The sequence below is a fragment of the Harpia harpyja genome, chromosome 3 (genome assembly GCF_026419915.1).
Source record: "Harpia harpyja isolate bHarHar1 chromosome 3, bHarHar1 primary haplotype, whole genome shotgun sequence".
NCBI lineage: Eukaryota > Metazoa > Chordata > Aves > Accipitriformes > Accipitridae > Harpia > Harpia harpyja.
In genome coordinates, this window is record NC_068942.1 from 38,762,788 (window position 1) to 38,780,430 (window position 17,643).

The 17,643-nt window shown below is 46.2% G+C and overlaps 2 protein-coding genes and 1 long non-coding RNA gene across 6 annotated transcripts in view; 1 reads left to right on the plus strand and 2 right to left on the minus strand.

Moving 5' to 3' along the window:
- The window catches only part of ARFGAP2 (ADP ribosylation factor GTPase activating protein 2), a 31,230-nt gene that overhangs the window by 8,314 nt on the left and 5,273 nt on the right, over positions 1-17,643 (plus strand). For 2 of the 3 annotated variants that reach the window (XM_052782016.1, XM_052782017.1), the window contains 5 exons: positions 20-148; positions 532-658; positions 781-871; positions 991-1,109; positions 1,535-2,184. In XM_052782016.1, the coding sequence (XP_052637976.1) occupies positions 20-148; positions 532-658; positions 781-871; positions 991-1,109; positions 1,535-1,555 (487 nt within the window). In that variant the 3' untranslated portion in view covers positions 1,556-2,184. Of the gene's footprint in view, positions 1-19; positions 149-531; positions 659-780; positions 872-990; positions 1,110-1,534; positions 2,185-17,643 lie in introns of those variants that run through there. The other variant, XR_008234416.1, reaches the window with a different exon arrangement.
- CSTPP1 (centriolar satellite-associated tubulin polyglutamylase complex regulator 1) overlaps positions 2,897-17,643 on the minus strand; it is an 87,860-nt gene continuing 73,113 nt past the window's right edge. For both annotated transcript variants that reach the window (XM_052782018.1, XM_052782019.1), the window contains 5 exons: positions 12,736-12,821; positions 10,025-10,220; positions 8,345-8,454; positions 4,998-5,061; positions 2,897-4,468 (listed from right to left, as the gene is read on the minus strand). In XM_052782018.1, coding sequence (XP_052637978.1) covers positions 4,288-4,468; positions 4,998-5,061; positions 8,345-8,454; positions 10,025-10,220; positions 12,736-12,821 — 637 coding nt within the window. In that variant the 3' untranslated portion in view covers positions 2,897-4,287. The remainder of the gene's footprint in view (positions 4,469-4,997; positions 5,062-8,344; positions 8,455-10,024; positions 10,221-12,735; positions 12,822-17,643) is intronic.
- On the minus strand, positions 11,438-12,726 carry LOC128139519 (uncharacterized). The gene is made up of 3 exons (XR_008234417.1): positions 12,077-12,726; positions 11,898-12,035; positions 11,438-11,690 (listed from the first exon to the last, which is right to left on the minus strand). It is a non-coding gene; the product is annotated as an uncharacterized LOC128139519 (long non-coding RNA).

The following is a 17,643-nucleotide window of genomic DNA, read 5'->3' on the forward strand; positions in this document are numbered from 1 at the left end:
ACCTATTTTTGGTACCTAGGTACAAATATAATCCCTTCTCATTCGAAGATGCATTTGGCTCACGATGGGAAACGGACTCTTCGTGGGGTATGGACAAAGAGGAGGAACCTGAGGTGACCATTTCCAGTATTCGGCCAGTTTCAGAGAGGTAATGTGCCTGCCACTGCTACTGTATGTACATTCCTTGTGTGGGGGACAAAGGGATAGGTCTAGGAGCTGTGGGGAGAGATGCTGCTGTGTTGTGACAGGAGCCTTGTGCTGCAGAAGATAACTTGCATGGACAAGGCCAAGAAAAAAGGCCTTGCGTGAAAGGCTTGGGCACTTCTTTGCGTGTCATGTCCCTAAGCTTGATACAGCCTTTATGGTCATTGAATGCTGGCTGTCCTGAGGTGGGGAGAGGAGAACCTTGTTGGTAGCTAGCACTTGAGGATTTGTTGCTTTCCTTTGATCACATGGAGTCTGAGAGAGAAGTCTGTTCCTTTGCTGTGTTGGTGAGCTTAAGCTGAGATGTCTCCTCTCTGTTTTCCTCAGACCCACCAGTAGGCGGGAGACAGAGAACAGGACATCCATTGTGGAATCCAACGAAGCTCGGCAGAAGTTTGCAGGGGCTAAAGCTATCTCTTCAGATATGTTCTTCGGGCGGGAGGCAGACGCTGAGGTAGATGCATTCTGCAGTGCTTAAGCTGGGATAGCTCTGGCTTCGTCTCCTCCTGTTTGCTCAGGTCCTACTTTGTTCCCTTCCTTTATAACCTTTTTGGTTTGTTTTGTTTTCTGCTGCAGTATGAAGCCAGATCCCGACTGCAGCAGCTCTCAGGCAGCAGTGCCATCGGCTCTGCAGACCTGTTTGGAGAGGCTGAGAATGTGCACTCAGGTTTGTAAGCACTCAGTGGGTTGAGGAAGGGGGCAGCTTTGGAGGACCTAGGCTGGGAGGGGGTCAGGGTGCTCTCTGGAGCTGGGAGACTCCAGGCTAACTCCTGCTGGTTCTCGTAGGTGGTGTGTCAATTGGAAATGTCCTTCCTGCAGCTGACATTGCACAGTTCAAGCAAGGAGTGAAATCAGTTGCTGGCAAGATGGCTGTCCTAGCCAATGGGGTGATGAACTCCCTCCAGGTGAGGTTATGCTATGGCACCTTCAGACAGGCTATTGTCATGCTAGGGGACTTTCACCACGTCCTGGCTTGCACTGGAATTATTGTCTTCTCAAATTACATGGAAAGTCCCAGGTAGAGACCCGTCTTTTGTAGGTGATGACTACACTACAATAGCTGAGCAATTTCAGGTGGCCGGTGAACTCTGCTTGGCCAACCTTACTCTCCTGTGGACAGGACACCTTGTTATGTTGAGTATGCCTTTTCCCACAAATCGCAGGCAGAACTTAAAAAGTTAAGGCCATTTTACTTCCTGCCTTTCCATGGTGTCCTGTCTAGTTAACCTCAGACTGCATTCCAACCCCCAAAACCCCAAGACCTTGTTATCTGTCTCTGGAGTTTGCCTGAAGTGTTGTAGCATGGTGTCTTGGTGTGTTTCCTCCCCAGGATCGTTATGGCTCATATTGATGACCCAGGGACTGCAACTCGAAGGGAAGCCAGCAAGAGGCACTGATGCCACCTTCACTGATGCAAACTCTGCAGGATTGTCTTAGTTTGTCTGGGGTGGGTGGGGAGGGGAGAAGGTAAGCAGAGGGGGTCAGGACATGGCTGTGCCCAGGATGCTTTCCAAATATCTCTGGATTCCACTCTATTAAAATTCAATATGCCCTCATACCCACTGCTATCTACTAGCCAGTGGAGACAGGCCTTCTTACAGGGTTAACCTCACTGCTGTAAAAGATATGACAGGAACTCCTGGGCTGCCCTCATCAGTGCTCCTGTCCTTCTTGGCCCATACCTTAGCTCACCAAGTGACAGAGGAAAGGGGAATGCTATTTTTCTGAACATTGCGTTACCTGGTTCCTGTGGACTTGACTGGTTTTTTTTGTTCTGCTCAGTGCTCCCTATCCATGGTGCTGTGGAGTCCTCTGTATTTGCAGGGTCTGACTGTTACCATGGGTAATCCTTTTTACTGTCTTGTAAACCAGCATATATTGATGCAGGAGAGAAAAATCAAACAAAGCAAAGATTATTTTTTTAGCTTCTAATTACATCATCAGCAACAACGGCCCAGGTAAAGAAGTACTGTAAAGATATTTACTGGATCCCTGGTTATTTTGTTGTCCAGCTTTGGACTGAGGTCGGAGTCCTGAGCCTCTGACTTCACCCTGAGATGAACTTCTGAAGTGCAGCAGTGAGTGAGGACTGTCATTTTAGTCCTGTTCAACTTGGCTCTCTGCTCCTGACTCTGTTTTTAAGAGCAGCATGTTTTTATCTTCCTTGGACTATGGTCTTGAGGGCTGGGTAGTATTAAGAAAAAGGGGGGGGGGGGGGGCAGCTAGTTATGCACTCCTAGCAAAAAGAGAGGCTGGGGCTGGTAATGGGCTTCCAGGAGCTTCACCTCTCCTCTCCACATGGAGGGCCTGTGGTACCTGCAGGGCTGGGGGCAGGAAGGGAAGGGTTCCTCTGCTGCCGTGGGCAGGTGTTTCGCCACCCCGGTGGGGCAGGAGTGGTGGTGGGGGGGTAAGGGTCAGGCCTTCCTCTGGCTTTGCCCCTCGTGCGGTTGCAGAGTACCCAGAGCTGGGGTTCGGAGGGGATGGGATGGACGGCAGCACACTTGCGCGGTGGGTGCCGACACGGTGGCGAGTTCGGCCCGGGACCCCGGCTGAGGCGAGAGTCTGGCGGGGGCCCACGAGTACTGCCACCGGGGCCCTGCGCTGCTCCAGTCCGGCCGGTACCGCTCCGCTTTACCCCCAGCAGCGCCCTGAGGAAGGGCCGGGGCAGCCCAGAAGACCCCAGACAAAGCAGTGGCTTTACGCAGTGTGCTTTATTGCCGGGCTGTCACAGTTGCTTGCTGATGGTTGGGAGAGAAAGCACAGTTAGCGAGCACGTTAATAAATAAAATAATTTACAATAAATAAATAACACCTCCCACTACCTCCACACGTGGGGCTGTGGTACAGATTCAGCAGTAGTTAGGGGATTAGTCTTAAAATAACTCCAGCATGTGTTGAATCTACTCAGCTTAGGGCTGCTGTAAGCTTTGGGTTACCAGCTCTTGGTAGCCCACAGGGCAGCATTTTATGAACAGGAGGAGCAAGGACACTCCCGAAGAAGCAAGAGAAACTAAAGTTCCCCAGGAAATAACTAGTCTATGCAAGCTGAGGCACAGGAGCTGGGCCAGACAAAGCATTCAGGGCTGCGGAGGCCTGACTGCTGAGTTAGTTACCATTAACAATGAGACGCCGCTTCTTTTTGTAGTTGTAAGGGCTACACCATGACGCTACAACAATGCCAATATTTACAAAAAATACCCAGGACTCGTTTGATAGCTGCTTCCTTCTGCCCTAGTGCTTCTGCCCACCCAAACCCAGCAGATGCTCTATATGTTTGCAAGCCACACCACCTGTGGCCAAGGGATTCAAAGACTTCTTCCCTCTCCCCCTCCTCCAACCCCCTGAAGCTCACTTTTCCAAATGACCTTAATACGCTGTTCGGAACAGAACTCGGTACAGCAGAGGAGCCAGATAGCACCATACAGTACTTACTGCAACCTAGCTTATTTGCTATATTTGCTTTGGCAAGTCTTGGACACATGGAGGAGGAAGCAAAGACAGGTGGCATGGCAATACCTAAGCCCTTCTTTCTTTTCTAGGAACTTCAGGAATTTCTCCACCTTTGATCATACACAGGTGCAGCTTTACTGGGAATAATTATAATGGAGCACGAGTGCAGAGGTGCTGCTGGCGATTTAACCACTCTATTGTCTTAGGCCAAGTCTGAACACAGCTACACAACAAAACACTGGCAAGCAGCCTGCACTTGCACTCCCACTGCTCCAGCACCTGCTGAACCGGGAGGGAGAGCCCCAGTGAGAGAATACACGGCTATTTCCAAGTGGAGGCAGAGCTAGCATCTGCTGGTTTGCTTTGCTTGCCAGCAGAGGGTAGCATAACTCTGCAGCTGGAAATAGCTTCTGCAGAGGAGCTATTCCTGCACGAATTTGGAGCTAGGAAAAAGGCAGAGTTCTTCCCGGGAAGAGATGGGTGGACCTGGCAACGGGGACTGGCACAGCCACACACACGCTGGTGATGTGGACAGAACCCACCATCAGAGCAGATGCCGTGGGAGGAGGTGCTGTTTTCTGCGGTGGGTTCTGGAGAAACCCGAGATGGGAACGGTGCCCACCGTCACAACCTTCAATTTTCAGAGGAGTCTGTCTCTTCATTGGAGCCTTCACTCTCAGCATCCATTTTTCGCCGATGGTGTAGAGGTTTCCAGGGAGAGTTAATCCTGGGTGAGTTACGGACAGGCAAATTAGCTGTGTCCCCGCTGGAGCTGGTAGGACTGGAGACGGAAAGCCCTGAAACCTGAGCTATCCTGAAAGAGAAAAGACAAATGCTAGGCAGCCTAACTTGTCATCTCCAACCTTTAGGGTAGCAGTTTTGGAGTGAACCTGGGAGGAGGACTTACTCACACCTAGCACAGGGATGGAAAGGTGTTGATGGCACAGAGAGGGAACACCTTGCACTAGTACCTACCAGACTCGCTGTGTGAATCTTTCTTCCTGTTTAAACAGATCTTTCTTCTGGGCTGAGCCTGTGTCCTCCAACACTCCTAGTTTTTACCATCCAAACGCAATTTCCCTGTTCATTAGAGACTCCTGCTTCCTCTAGACCCCTCTTTGAGGCACACTTTTCCCCTCTATTTCTAAAGCCTTTTCTAAGGATTTTGTTAGCTGCACCAAGGCACCCCAAAGAAAGAGGCCCTCTCTGCTCAGGCTGCACTGTTAGCTCCTCTATTGTTTTATAGTAGAGCAAAGGAATAGGGACAGTACTTTATTAAAGTCTTCTTAGCATGCTACCATTAATCTGTTGCTTTACCTCCTACTTTAGGCAACTCCACTTACAATTTCTCAAGTTCCTGATCCATGGTGGGGTCCAGAAACAAGTCTCCTTTATCTGGCAAAGCCCCTGGAAAAGAAAAAAAAAAGGAAAGTATCAGAGCAGAGTTAGGCTATTCATTCTTAAAGAAAAGTGCTCACACCATAGCAGTATCTAAAATCTGCCCTGCAAGACAGAGAAGACTCTCCCTTATACCTATTAGAGAAATGGACACTGAATGTTGAGGATCATGGAGAGATAAAGAATGATGATCAATATTATGTGTCCTTCACATAGGCTGTAGCTAAGCTCAGACTAAACGGGAGGCACTCTCAGTGGTCTCACCTCTCAGAGAACTTGAAGAGCCCTAAGGATTGGCAGTTTCCATTCACTACACGACTGTCAGGGAGATGACAGTCTTGTCAACTTCGAGCCTCTGCCCTATATAGTCACCAGTCCCAGATCCTATCATCAGAGCAATAGATACGTTGCTGTCTGTGCCACAGCCTGAAGCATGTCCTGTACCACCCAGGGAGATGTATGCTTCTGTGCCACCTGCCTTTCTTGTGGTGCAGTGAGCTCGGGGATCAAAATACTCCACAGATGTAAGACTATTGCTTTCCTTGCAATTCAGGAAAGGCAGGCCTGACTCTGGTGCACATTAAGTCCACAGAAATGTGGATGGACTGTGCTCTAGCGTTGCTTGCTGTCTGGGTGAGAACGTGAAAGGCTGGGCCAGTAATTGGGTACCCTCTCTCAGTGTAAGGTCAGCATGCTCCTTTTCACATTTGAAATCCTATTCAGGACGAAGGACATGGTGTAGTTCAGGACTGGAACAGCTGGTTGATCATCCTTGTCATTGTCTCTGAAAGGACACTGGCACCTCAGGAAGAGCCCAGAAAGGAAGATGGGGCTCTTAGGAAAGCCCTCCTTCCTAATTCTGTAACAAACTCCACCTTGTACAAGGGTTGTGGGAGGGTGTGATCAGCCAGCACAGAGATGACAGGAATTGCCTACCACAGCCTAGATAGTGCCACTGCACTCCAGGACAAAAAAAATCCACTTGGTAATCTGTACCAACAGTGCAGTGAGGAATGCTCTTGTTTTTCAGGAGAGCAGGGTGCTACACTCAGTACTTTTGGGAAGGAGCTTTGTACTCCCCGTGGGGACACAGATCTGGTTTGTGGCCCCGGCACCTTGCTCTTGAAGGACGGCCTGGAGAGCCACCTGCCTCACATAGGCAAGCTGACAGCAGTCACCAAAAATGTAGCAATGAGTGTCTAAAAATTAGAACCAGTTTAGACCAGAAGCAACTCCCCCACTTCTTCCGGTTCTGGCCTTCCCCTCCTGCAAATGAACAGGAAAGCCTGGCACCGCAACACAGAGCGTCAGGAGGTCCAGTGAAGTGCCCCAGACTGCTCCCTTTCATTAACTCAATTAAAAGAATAAACAGCTAAAGCTTAACTTCTTTCTGCATTTGCAGAATGCACAGTGAGGTCTCTAGGGCACAAGAATTACTTGGGAGAGTCAGTAAATGACACTTAAAGGATTCACGAATCAACACTGACATTGGAGTTAGGCTGCAGATTCCAGTCTGCCTGACAAACTCATCAGCGCTGCCCCAGCCTGAATGAGCCGCTCTAATCCCTACCCCTGTTCCTCAAGGGGGGCTACTGGCTTTGTGAGACCAGAGAGAAGGCAGGCATCCTGACCGAAAGCTCCTTTGCCTGAAACTGCCCCCATGAAGGGCTTTGGGGAGCTTGTGATCCCCTACAGACCAAAGACTATTGAAATCACCCTTCGGGAGAGATTAAAAGACACCAGGAAAAGAATCCTCCTTTCCTTGCCAAGACGCTAGCACCTGTCAGACTTGTGGTTGCTGCCCCTCCTCTGCGAGAGGCCTCGGCAGGAGGCTGGCAGAGGGCCAGGGGACAGGCCCACATTAATGGCAAGGAAAACCCACACACTGTGTAGATGGCACAATGGAAGCAGTGGGCAGGAATTTTTTTTTCTGCTCATCTGTTTTCTTTGCACTCTACTAGAAGTAGATTTCGTAGGGCAAAGGAAAAAAAGATTTTTGCTTGCTGCAATCCAGGCATCACCTTCCCCAGTGAATACACTGCTTCCTAAGCCTGTTTGCAGAGGCGATTGCAGGGCTGTTTTCATGCACCTTTGATATATAATCTCCATGTTGCTGGGTAAGCAGCCCTGCCCCAGAGGAGCATTAGCAGCTTAAATGGTTTGCCGTAAGAAGGGGCTCAGCCAGGGAGGGGACACTTTTACTCTACTATGACACACATCTATGCAAAAGAACAAGCCCTCAGGCAAGGTACACCTTTTCACTGAGGTTTGTCTTTGTAATATAGGGACTGGCAGATACTCAAGCCTAGAAGCAGAGGGAGAGGATACCTACCCAAAGACAGAGAAAGCCTACCCTTACTGGCCAGATGGTTTGCTGAGTGGAGATGAGTGAAGATGAGTGTTTGGGCCTCCACACATTTAAACATACCTCTTTGATACAGCCTTCTCAAACACAAAAAGCCATTTCTGTTCCCCTTTGCAAGAGGAAGAAGAGCACAAGCAAGACATATGGGGGCAATATGGAATTGTGAGTCTGAATTATGTATGGCTTACATACTGTCCTTTGTCAATGCAACACTTTGCTTCCTTGCTCTAGAACAATATTGACCAGCACAACATGGAAATGAGCAGTGAGATGCTGCTTGGTAAACCCTCTGGTTCCCACAGCAGTCTGGTACAGAATTTTGTAGCAGTTTTGTGTTTTATGATACCACCAGATTTTCAGCAGGCCATAGATTAATATACTAGTGAGTTCACACTGCCTTGAGGGAAGATGGGGGAGAGCTGGGAAAGACCGGGCTTTGAGTCTTTGAGCCAAGGAGGCAGCAGAGGTTTTCCCATTAGGTGTACCTCCTTTTCTTGCAGACAAGAGCAGTCACTTAAAATCTGTGGGAGAATGAAGGGCTAAAACATAGGATGGGACTTCAATTCAGTACTGTCGACAGCAGTCAGCCACGTTACTTGTCTCCTGACCACCTCTGCCCAACCCTTATAGCCAAACATGTTAAAACCACAGTTCTGCTAAAATGATCAGCTATTGAAGAGGTAACACATTGCTATCTTAGGGCAGCATATCATATCTAATTTTATCCTTCAAGAAGCTCCACAGCTTCAAGCAGACAGTAAGGTGCAGTGTTATGTTTTTAAAGTTTAATCCATCAACAAAAAGATGAAAAACTTTCTGTGACTTTCTTCCTGACAGTGTAAAATCTGGGGCATAATTACAAAGGAAATTCCACAGAAATGCAGAATGACTGAAAATCTAGAGCTGTATCACTCACAGGAGTCTTACCTAAGGCTCTGTTGATCCCCTGATCCTTTGCAAGTGCCATAAGGAATCCATAGAAGGTCAGCCTCTGTGCACTACTCAACATTTCCTTCACAAGAGCAGAAGGTGGACAGCTAGGAAAAGAGAGACAAAGAGGTCACCTTGTCTTTTAAATTATAATTTTTTTTTTTTCCCAAGACCCAGCTCAAACTGTAGAAATAAACCCTTTTACCTGTTCTAATACTGTCAAGTTGCCCTGACTCAGTTTAAACCAAATAGCCACCAGCTTGCTTATTTAGCATTGCATCTGTTTCCCATTTGCTAAGCAAGATGTTTGAGCTGGGGTACATCCCTAGGAGCCGTCTTACCTGTCTCCATTCCAAAGAGAGGGAGAAAAGCCTAGATTCACTCAGAGGCATACACATCGCAACTCTTAGCATATTCTTTCAAAAATCAGCTGGGAAATCCTTTCTTTTAGAAGACAATAAACTTTCATGAGGATTGTTAGGTTATCATCACCCTTTTATCAATGATAGTCATCCAAGGGGCAGGAAAACCTCTCCAATGATAGCCTAAATATGTCAGAAAACAGTATTTAGGTGGTGACTAAATTGACATGTCCCCTTCTACACTCACCTTAACCCCTGGCCCTGACTTCTAAGCAGTATCATCATAGTGATTCTTGCTCTTGCCTAATACTCCTTAAAGGATTTCATGCAAAAGAAGTGTTGAACAGTCCATGGTGTAGTGGCACCCCTGGGAGATGTGCGTGTGGGCTGGTGATCCCTCAGGCAAAGGTGGTTACCAAAGCCTGGCTGAGTATTGAGCTACTGGACGAAAGGCTGGGAATGGCTCCTCCCACAGTGCTGTGCAGAGCCGGACCTACCAGATGGGCTCACAGTATCCTTCCCATCTGAAGCTCTCAGGACGTACAGGGAATGTAGATCTTTTGTTATTTAAAAGAACAAAACAACCTGGCATCTCCATGCTTAGATATTTATAGTACTGGACAGCAGTTCAGCAGTAATTTTGTGGATCACAAATTTGGATTGAGGCACCTAAAGCAGGAATCAGGCAGAACTTGTGTCCTGTCTTTTTGTGGATCTAGCCCATGACCTTCTAGCAGGCCATGTGCTCGCTACCTGCAAGAAACTATGAAGAAAGCGTCTGTCAAAGCTATACAGTAAGGTCTGGTATTGCTCCATCCCCTGCTGAACTAAGGCTAGTCTCGTGCCTGGGATCTGTAACTGGAGACCAGCTCCTACACAGGCTCAGGTACAGGCTAGCAGTGTGACCTTGTCTAGGTACTAAGGCTTCAAACTCCATCCACCCCAGTGGGCCTTTCCTATGCTTCAACATCCCAGAACACAACTGCACTTGTTTATCTCCTCTAGTTAACTCACAATGGTAGATAGACCTCTCCTTGATGAAAGTGCCAATGCAGAAGTGAGAAGGAAAGCAGAGACCCTAATCAATTCATTACTTCAAGAATCAGCTCAAATCCCATGTTTCTTAGGTCCATGAAATTGTTTCTCTCCTTTGGTTAAAGCAGTTCTGCTATGATCTCTCCCTTCATACTTCTCCCATGAGATTTATTTGGGACCTACAGCTTGTTCAAAGTGCTGTATTTCTTCACAGCTCCAACCTTACAAAGGGTCTCCAAAGACACAGACTTCAAATCTGTGTTTTGGACTCCGTTCATACCTGTATTTTGATTTGTCACACAAGGACTCTAGGCACTGATAGAAGAGAGATGCCTCCACCCCATCCAGTGGGCTGCAGTCACTTGGGGGTTGGCGCTGCCGATGTTGCCCAGAGGATGACGTTGGCACAATCACAGTATTTGGATTCTTACCAGCCAGCAGATCTTGATAAATGGCAGCCACACTTTCCAGGAATTCTGAAAAAACAGAAAGTGACTTAAAACTCAGGGCTATAACCAGCAAAGCACCCTCCTGACCTACCAGACCTGGGATTAAACTGTCATTCCCTGCTCTGTGTTGTACACAGCACCAGCAGGAAATAAGCACAACACTACAGCATCCTGCATATTCAGATCAGATATTATGCAGGCACAAACAGCCATTTCCATATAAGTTGCTGGCTTCTTCCTGTCAGGATGATTATAAGAGGCCACTCACTCTGTTGAACAAGATTCTTCTCAAGGGAACAGAGGCTAGCTAGCACGTGGATAAAACAGTGGAGTGTGAAAGTTAATGTCGAACACAAAACTAGTTTGCAAAGTCTGAAAAGATTTCCTTCTCCATCTCTTGCCACTGGTTAAGAGCTCATCCAAGTCGGGAACAAACTAGGACAACAGGAGGAAAGGGAGCAAGTTAGTCAGGGCTCCAGGCTGTATCCCAGCTTGTCTCTGTGTTGCTCCAAAGTAAATATAACATGGGATCCAGAGGAAGGGCCAGGGCAGGTCAGGGCTAGAGTTGGCAGAAAGCCTCTCCCCAGGCTCCTCATACTACCCACTGTTTACTGCAGGAGTCTAATTTTAAACAAGTTTGTTTAGGGATGTGGTCAGAAGTTTACAAATCTAGATTCCATTTGGAGTGGTTTGCATGTGTGTGGGTTGGTGGGAGAGCGTATGACAGGCTGTGTGTGTGCATTGTGCCTGGGTGAACAGGAGAGGGATGGGACGTTTGAGTGTGTGCACACAAGGGCGGGCTTGTGAGGACTCCACTGGCATTTAAGTCCCGAGTGAATGGAAGTGTAATGCTGTGTGTGAGGCTGGTGGAGAGGAAAGGCAGGATGTCAACAGGCCCTGAGGCTGTGCTGAGGTTCTGCAGCTCTGTGGAAACATTTGTTATATCGGAGAAAACTTTCCAAACACATTTTCTGGCCCTGGCTAAAGGCATTACAAGCCTGGTTCTGCCCAACCCAAAATCACCATTTGGAACTGTTTTTCTCTGATGAATTGTCATGGATAATGTTGCGATATGCACAGGGGAGTTACAGGGAAAGTATATACAGAGAAGTACTGAGAAAAAGAGATTTTTGTATTAGCGATAGCAGCTGACTCTTAACTGCTATAAAGATGGGAACTGACAGGTTGGATCAGATCAGCAGGCCACCCAAATCTGCTCTCTGACTACAGACTATGCTCCACCACAGCTTCTAGCCAGTGTCTCCCAGTATCCAAACCTAGCCCCTTTTGCCTGGTCAAGGCCAATTGTGAGCTATGTCCATCAGAGGGAGCTATTTAAGTGCGAGTGGACAGAAATCCACGAGCTTATGTTGCCTTTAGAAAGTGCTCTCTGCTGGGAGATGAGTAAGTGGCACCCCAGTAGTCCCCAGTGCCTGGGAGCATGTCTAACTTTGATAAAGGAAATGCTTCCCTCTTTTTGCCCACTTAAGCAGTTCCCTGAATGAGATTCCCTTTCCTCAACCACATTTTAGGGGGGCTAGGACAAACAGGCCAATGTATTTTAAAGCAGTCTCCCTGTACAGAACAAGCACCTGAATCCTTATCCAAGTTTCTCCCCCTTGTCTCGTGAACTTTAGTTTAAAAATACCTGGAGATTTTTACAGATGTATATGTATGGGTGAGCATATGTAAATACACACACACAAACTAATATGATTTGATTTGTACTTTTCCTATCAAGAATTTTAAAAGAAGTACCCCATCTAGTCAAAACTCAGACTGGGGGAGAGGAGTAGAATATGATAAATAACCAACAATATGAAGAAGGTAGATGGGGATTAACTGTTCACTTTCCCTTCCAACTAGGGGCTCTCAAATCAAACAAGAGAGGTGGTTCTTCATGGGACAGGTGCCAGACCTGTGCAACTCCTTGCCAAAAGGTGTTGTGGAGGTTACAAGTTTATGTGTCTTCAAGGGGAGGCTGGAGAAGTTCTTGGGAGAGGAGTCCACTGGGGGTTCTTAAACCCATGGAAACTATACCCAGCTCAGAAACACTTTGAGCTGAAACCAGCTCATAGTTGGGCGAGTATCAGGGGAAGAATTGTATCCATTTGTCCAGATCCTTTTCCTTTCAAGGCAGCAGCTGGTGGGCTTTTCTTATCCTGTCTCCAGCAGGGACCAATACTTTAGAGGCAGAAATGCTGTATTAAGGAAAGGAAAAAAAATGTTCCTAGTAAAAGTTAATTGTTAGGTGCTAACATACTCTAGATAAAGCTGGAAATTTATGTCTCAAGGCTAAAATAAATATGTGCATAAGCCATAACAGTTACAGGTATCTTGTTATTCACAAAAATTTGGAACCTTTTTATGAAACCTCCTATCTCTTGGCATCAGTGATGCCTGTCATCAGTAGATTCCGTTATTTATATATTTTCTGTGAAAACCCATATCCTTACAAGTTTCAAAAAAGTGCATGGATTGGGAAGCTGTAAAGTTGTAATGCTATACTAGTGGGTGAAATCATCAGCTTCCCAGCATTTACCTGAGTAGTAGAACTGGATCTGGAAAGCAAAGAGGAAATCAGAAAAAGACATCAGGCAATCCATAGCATCATCCATCAGCACAATCCTAGGATAAGATGAGAGAAACAGTTTAGCATCTACAAAAGAAATAAAATCTGTAACCAGGAACCCCAGATCTAGAGAAAGTACAGCTAGGGAGCTATATACAACTGGGGATTGCTAGTGGCTTGTCCCCAGTATAAGAGGTTAGGAGAGAGGAATAGGAATATCCACTGCTGCATGGATGTGGACACCCTAAAATCAAATGAAGGCAGCCTGAGAACCTGCAGCAAGAAGATCCTGAATGTCAGTGCTATCACACACTTCAGCTACAGTGTGAACAGAGCAGTATGACATGGATGTCAAGCATTCAAAGCCTGGTGGACACGATGGAACAAACACTGGCATAAAAACTGCAAGGCTGGTTCACACGGCTATAGAAAGAGGAACTGTGCCACAGACAAGACAGTTACATGAGTATTAAACCGGTGTAAGCAGAACGAGACTTATGCTATTCCTCTGTATACCAAAGTTCATCAATCTGGGATATTTTCAGATTCATAAGGATAACAAGAATTATTAATTCCCAATCTATACTCAAACAAACTCCACTTGACTACAGAGGAAATAACATTGCAACAACAATCAGCTTTTTAATTACACCCTGTGAACATCCTATCCTCCCTTCCCGATGAATGAATCGGTCTCTTTTCATATCTATCAAGTCTATCATTTGACTAAGAGGTCAAATTTCACAGAAACTGAAGACTTCTTGGGCCAGGGACAAAGTCTGCTTTCTCTCTGCTAAGCCCCAGGTGCATGTAGGGAGCTACATGCATCCCTATTTTGAAGCATACTTCGTGAATATGGAAAGTATCATCCACAGGCCATAAAGATGAAGTATAAGCGATAGCAAAGTCCAACTCCTCCTTTCAGGAAAAAACTCTGGATTTCAGAAATAAGTTAGGGAAAAAGCGTTCACAAAAATGAAAACAAAACCAATGCTTTGGTCACTGCCACTACATAAGGATGAAAAGGCCAGTCTCTGAAGTGGGGAAAATCAAACTTGAGCTGCTCAATGACAGCTCAGACTGGAAAACAGAAGGAAACACTCCACTTTGATGGGAAAAAACAGAGTATTCTGATGATCCTAAAGGAAAGTAGTTGGTACTTCTTTTCAACTGTGTGCAGGTCTACTGACCCCGTACAGTCAGTATCTGGCATATCAGGTCATATGAGAAGGATTACCAGTTCTTTATAGCCAAAGTACAGGTCATCTAGTAGGACCCTTTTGAATACGGGGCCAAATGCAATCTGTGGACCAACTCCTGCAGCATCAATGGTCTGAACACATTGCTGGGGAAACACTGTTCTGTCTCATGTAAAAGATTCCAGGGAGCTGTGTGGGAGGCTGACCTAGAAGAGTTATAGGATCTTGCAAGAATTCCCTGCCACTCAGACCAGTTCTGTTCACTGTGGCAAAATCAAACATGTAGAGCAGCTTGAATTAATTATCTCAAAGAAGAAAGACTGGGGCTAAGAGGGTCCCCAGGAGAAAAGCCTGTATTTAAAACAAAACCCTTTGAAGATGTCAAAGTGCTTCTGATTTATTTATTATGTTCCAGAAGCCGCCTCCTCCTCCTGTCTAAAGAAGCAGTAGCTTCAGTTCTTAATTCTTACTAATAAGCATGTTACTGAGATTGTCAGTGGCCACATCAAGGAAACGGCTTTGAAGCTGGCAGGCAAAGCATCTTCATCTCTCAGGCAATACTGCTCAGCCACTGGTGTTTCCAACCACTGTTTAAGCACTGGAAATGCAATGGGTCATATCGCCGATGAGCTGCACTCTCTCCTTGGAAATGATGGTCTGCCTCCCAGATACCCTCAGAGCACAAGCTCTGAAGTGTTTGCCAGTGCATTTCTCCATCCTGGAGATGCAGGAGAACAACAGTGGAGAGTTTTTTAATATATTTGTTATGCAGAGAGACAATATTACATCACCTTCGTGACAATCAATTCATTTCATTTGTTCAGTCTGAAGCTATGGTCAATGGCTGTGCTCTGCAGCACCAAGTCTTGGTCTCTTACTTACAGGAGAGCATGAGGAAGTAGGCAGAGGTCTGAGAATTTGCTGGACATTTCTTCCCATTAAAGACAGCAAGGAGCCTCTAAGGAAGACTGTACAGCACATATGTGATGGAGGAGCATCTAAATAGAAGCAGGTGCACTCTGGTGCTGGGTTACTGACTCCACTTGGCCCAGGAGTCTGCACTCCGGAAATGTTGAGAAGTCTTTAAATCCAATACAATAATTTATGAGGAGATTGACTGCAGCTGGCTATTTCCCCACACAGCCAGCTGACTGAGCAGTCAGAGAAGCTGGGAAAGCATCATATGCAACATATCTGCACCTCTTCCCTGAAGTATCTGGTGAGGAGAGAATCCTAGCCATGGACTGTAACCCAGACAGCAGGACCAAAACTGAGGATGAAATCTGAAAGTCTGAACTGCAACTGAAAAGAGTTCATCAGGTAGCTGATATTTCAAGGGATTCTTTATTCATTCTTTCTTGTCCAAATTAGACTTTAAGCCCTCAGGGGTACAGACATATTTACAAAGTTAGTAGTCGGCACTCAATGAATAATGAAAATCAAGGAGAAACTTTGGAAAGGACTGAAGAAAGATGCCTACACTTGAAGGACTCTGGTAAAGGGTGTAGTGGTCTTTCAGGGTTCAAGTGGGTTTGGCTGGCAGGAAAGCCTTGCTACTGTGCCAATGGGGAAACTTTATGATCTACCAATTGTGGTTAAAATCTCAGAAACCCAGACTAGACAGGATGTCCCCAGGACAAACTCTAGGCCAGGAAAGTTGAAAGGACTTTTACTGTTCTCTGCTACCATTAAAGGCTAACTGACACAATCTGTCTTAAGGCCAGGCTGGCTCAAATGAGTCTTCAGGGACTTGGTTTGTTTACTGATATATGGAGGCAAAAACAAGCAGAACACACAAAAAGGGCAAGATCTGCACTCTCAGGCAATCTTTTAACAACAAGGGTACAGACTTGCAAGCCCCACTTCCATTAGCACTGGTCAGTGCAACATGAGCTCCCATACCACATAAAACAGCATAGGAGCTGTGAACTACTCAGCTCTCGCTACTCAAATGTGGGCAGCGAGTTCCCTGTGTTTCTATTACAAAAGAATAGTCATTGCTCAGGTACAGATCTTGAAATCATGGCATCAAACTAGAAAAATCCCTTCATTTTCTGTCCTTCTGCAATTTCGAGATTCAGAAAGCCAAAAGGTGTCTCTGAAGATCAAAGGTATCCCTGTAGATTAAAATCTTCAATCTGCTAATGGCTATAGCCCTTTGAAGAAAAAAAACATCCAAGAAATCTCAGACACAGATAGCCTGGTTCTTTTTTGGGTATGACTTCTGTATTTGTATGACTTCTGTATTTGTGTAGCACCAGGAACAGAAAAATGGAGCGCTCTGGTGTCATGCAAATAAAACCTATAAAGTTGTAGCCTCTGTTCTTCTGCTCTGACATTTCCTGATCTTATTCCCAGTGTTTGTTATCAGTGCATAGCAACAGCTCCTGGACGAGCAGAGTGCACCGTGCTGTGAGATCATCCCAGTCATGCAGCACTGAGACTACAACTACAACTGCTCTCTTCCCAAGAGCGCCAATAATTACACAGGTCCTGGCTGTATCAGTGAATGCTGTGGCTATTCCTGCCGCTACTTTATTTAATTCCTTTCCCAAGCAAATTAGCAACAAAACCATTGGGGGTGTGCAGACTGAAGGAGGAACAATGTCAGTAGGTTTGCATGTGACATTCATGCTTTGCAAGGACTCAATCAACTGGTGCTGGAAGACAGCCTGCAGAGTTCACCTTTCTAACTGGCAGAGACCAAGCAGGACAATGGGAAGCGTAGACAAGAAAAAGGACAAGAGAGCAAGCAACAGTTGGAAGGGAAGAGAAAGACGGTTTAGAAATACGACAAGTTTTATTAAAATTGTTCCTACTAGATTAGCTTGTAACAGAATAATAGCAATGTGTAAGTAAATCTCTAGCCAGCCAAAAGTAGGAGTGAGGTCATCCCCACCTGAGCCTGGGTGCCTCTGACAGAGATCTCATTTCTCTCCAACACCTGCTCCCAAAGCCGGCTTGTCTGTCTCTACGGCACAAGCACAACAGTGCAGCGGGCCCCTGAATGGGGCCTCTAGTTCACAACAGCCTTGTGGATTAAATTCCTTGACACAAACATCATAACATGTGTAGATATGCTGAAGTCTCCTTTCATGCACCATCACAAATTCCCGTTCAGCTCAGCTGGAACCCTATGAAATACACACCAGCTCATGGGACTGGTGCTTGTGTACATCCATGAAAGGAAGCAGCAGATACATCCCTGCTACAGGGTTAGCATTCTTACTTAGTCTGGCATTGGAGGCCAAGCAGCTGTACCTTCTGGAGCCCCAAAGGCCCACTGAAGAGCTAGAGGGGAAAGTGGTGCTCAACTTTTAGTTTTAATTGGACCAACACAGCTTTAGCTGCAGTTCAATTCGGATAGCAGCATATAGGAGCCAGGGAAGAATTCAGAGAATCAGCCAAGTGGAAGTACCAGCAGATGGATAACACTTCTCTTCTCCACTTTTCTTTCTTAATATAATTTTCATGGGACTCCAATGCTAAAGAAAGATAACAGAATGACAAGTAGAAAATGAGGACTTTTTCATTATTTAGGCCATGAACAACATAGGCAGCAGCTAATACCCTGATCATGTGTCAGGATCCTGTTTCCAAATGTCATAACTAGGTCCACGAATAAAGTTAGATTTCCATGCCCCCTCTGCTGAGATGGCTAGAAATGAGAGCATTTATT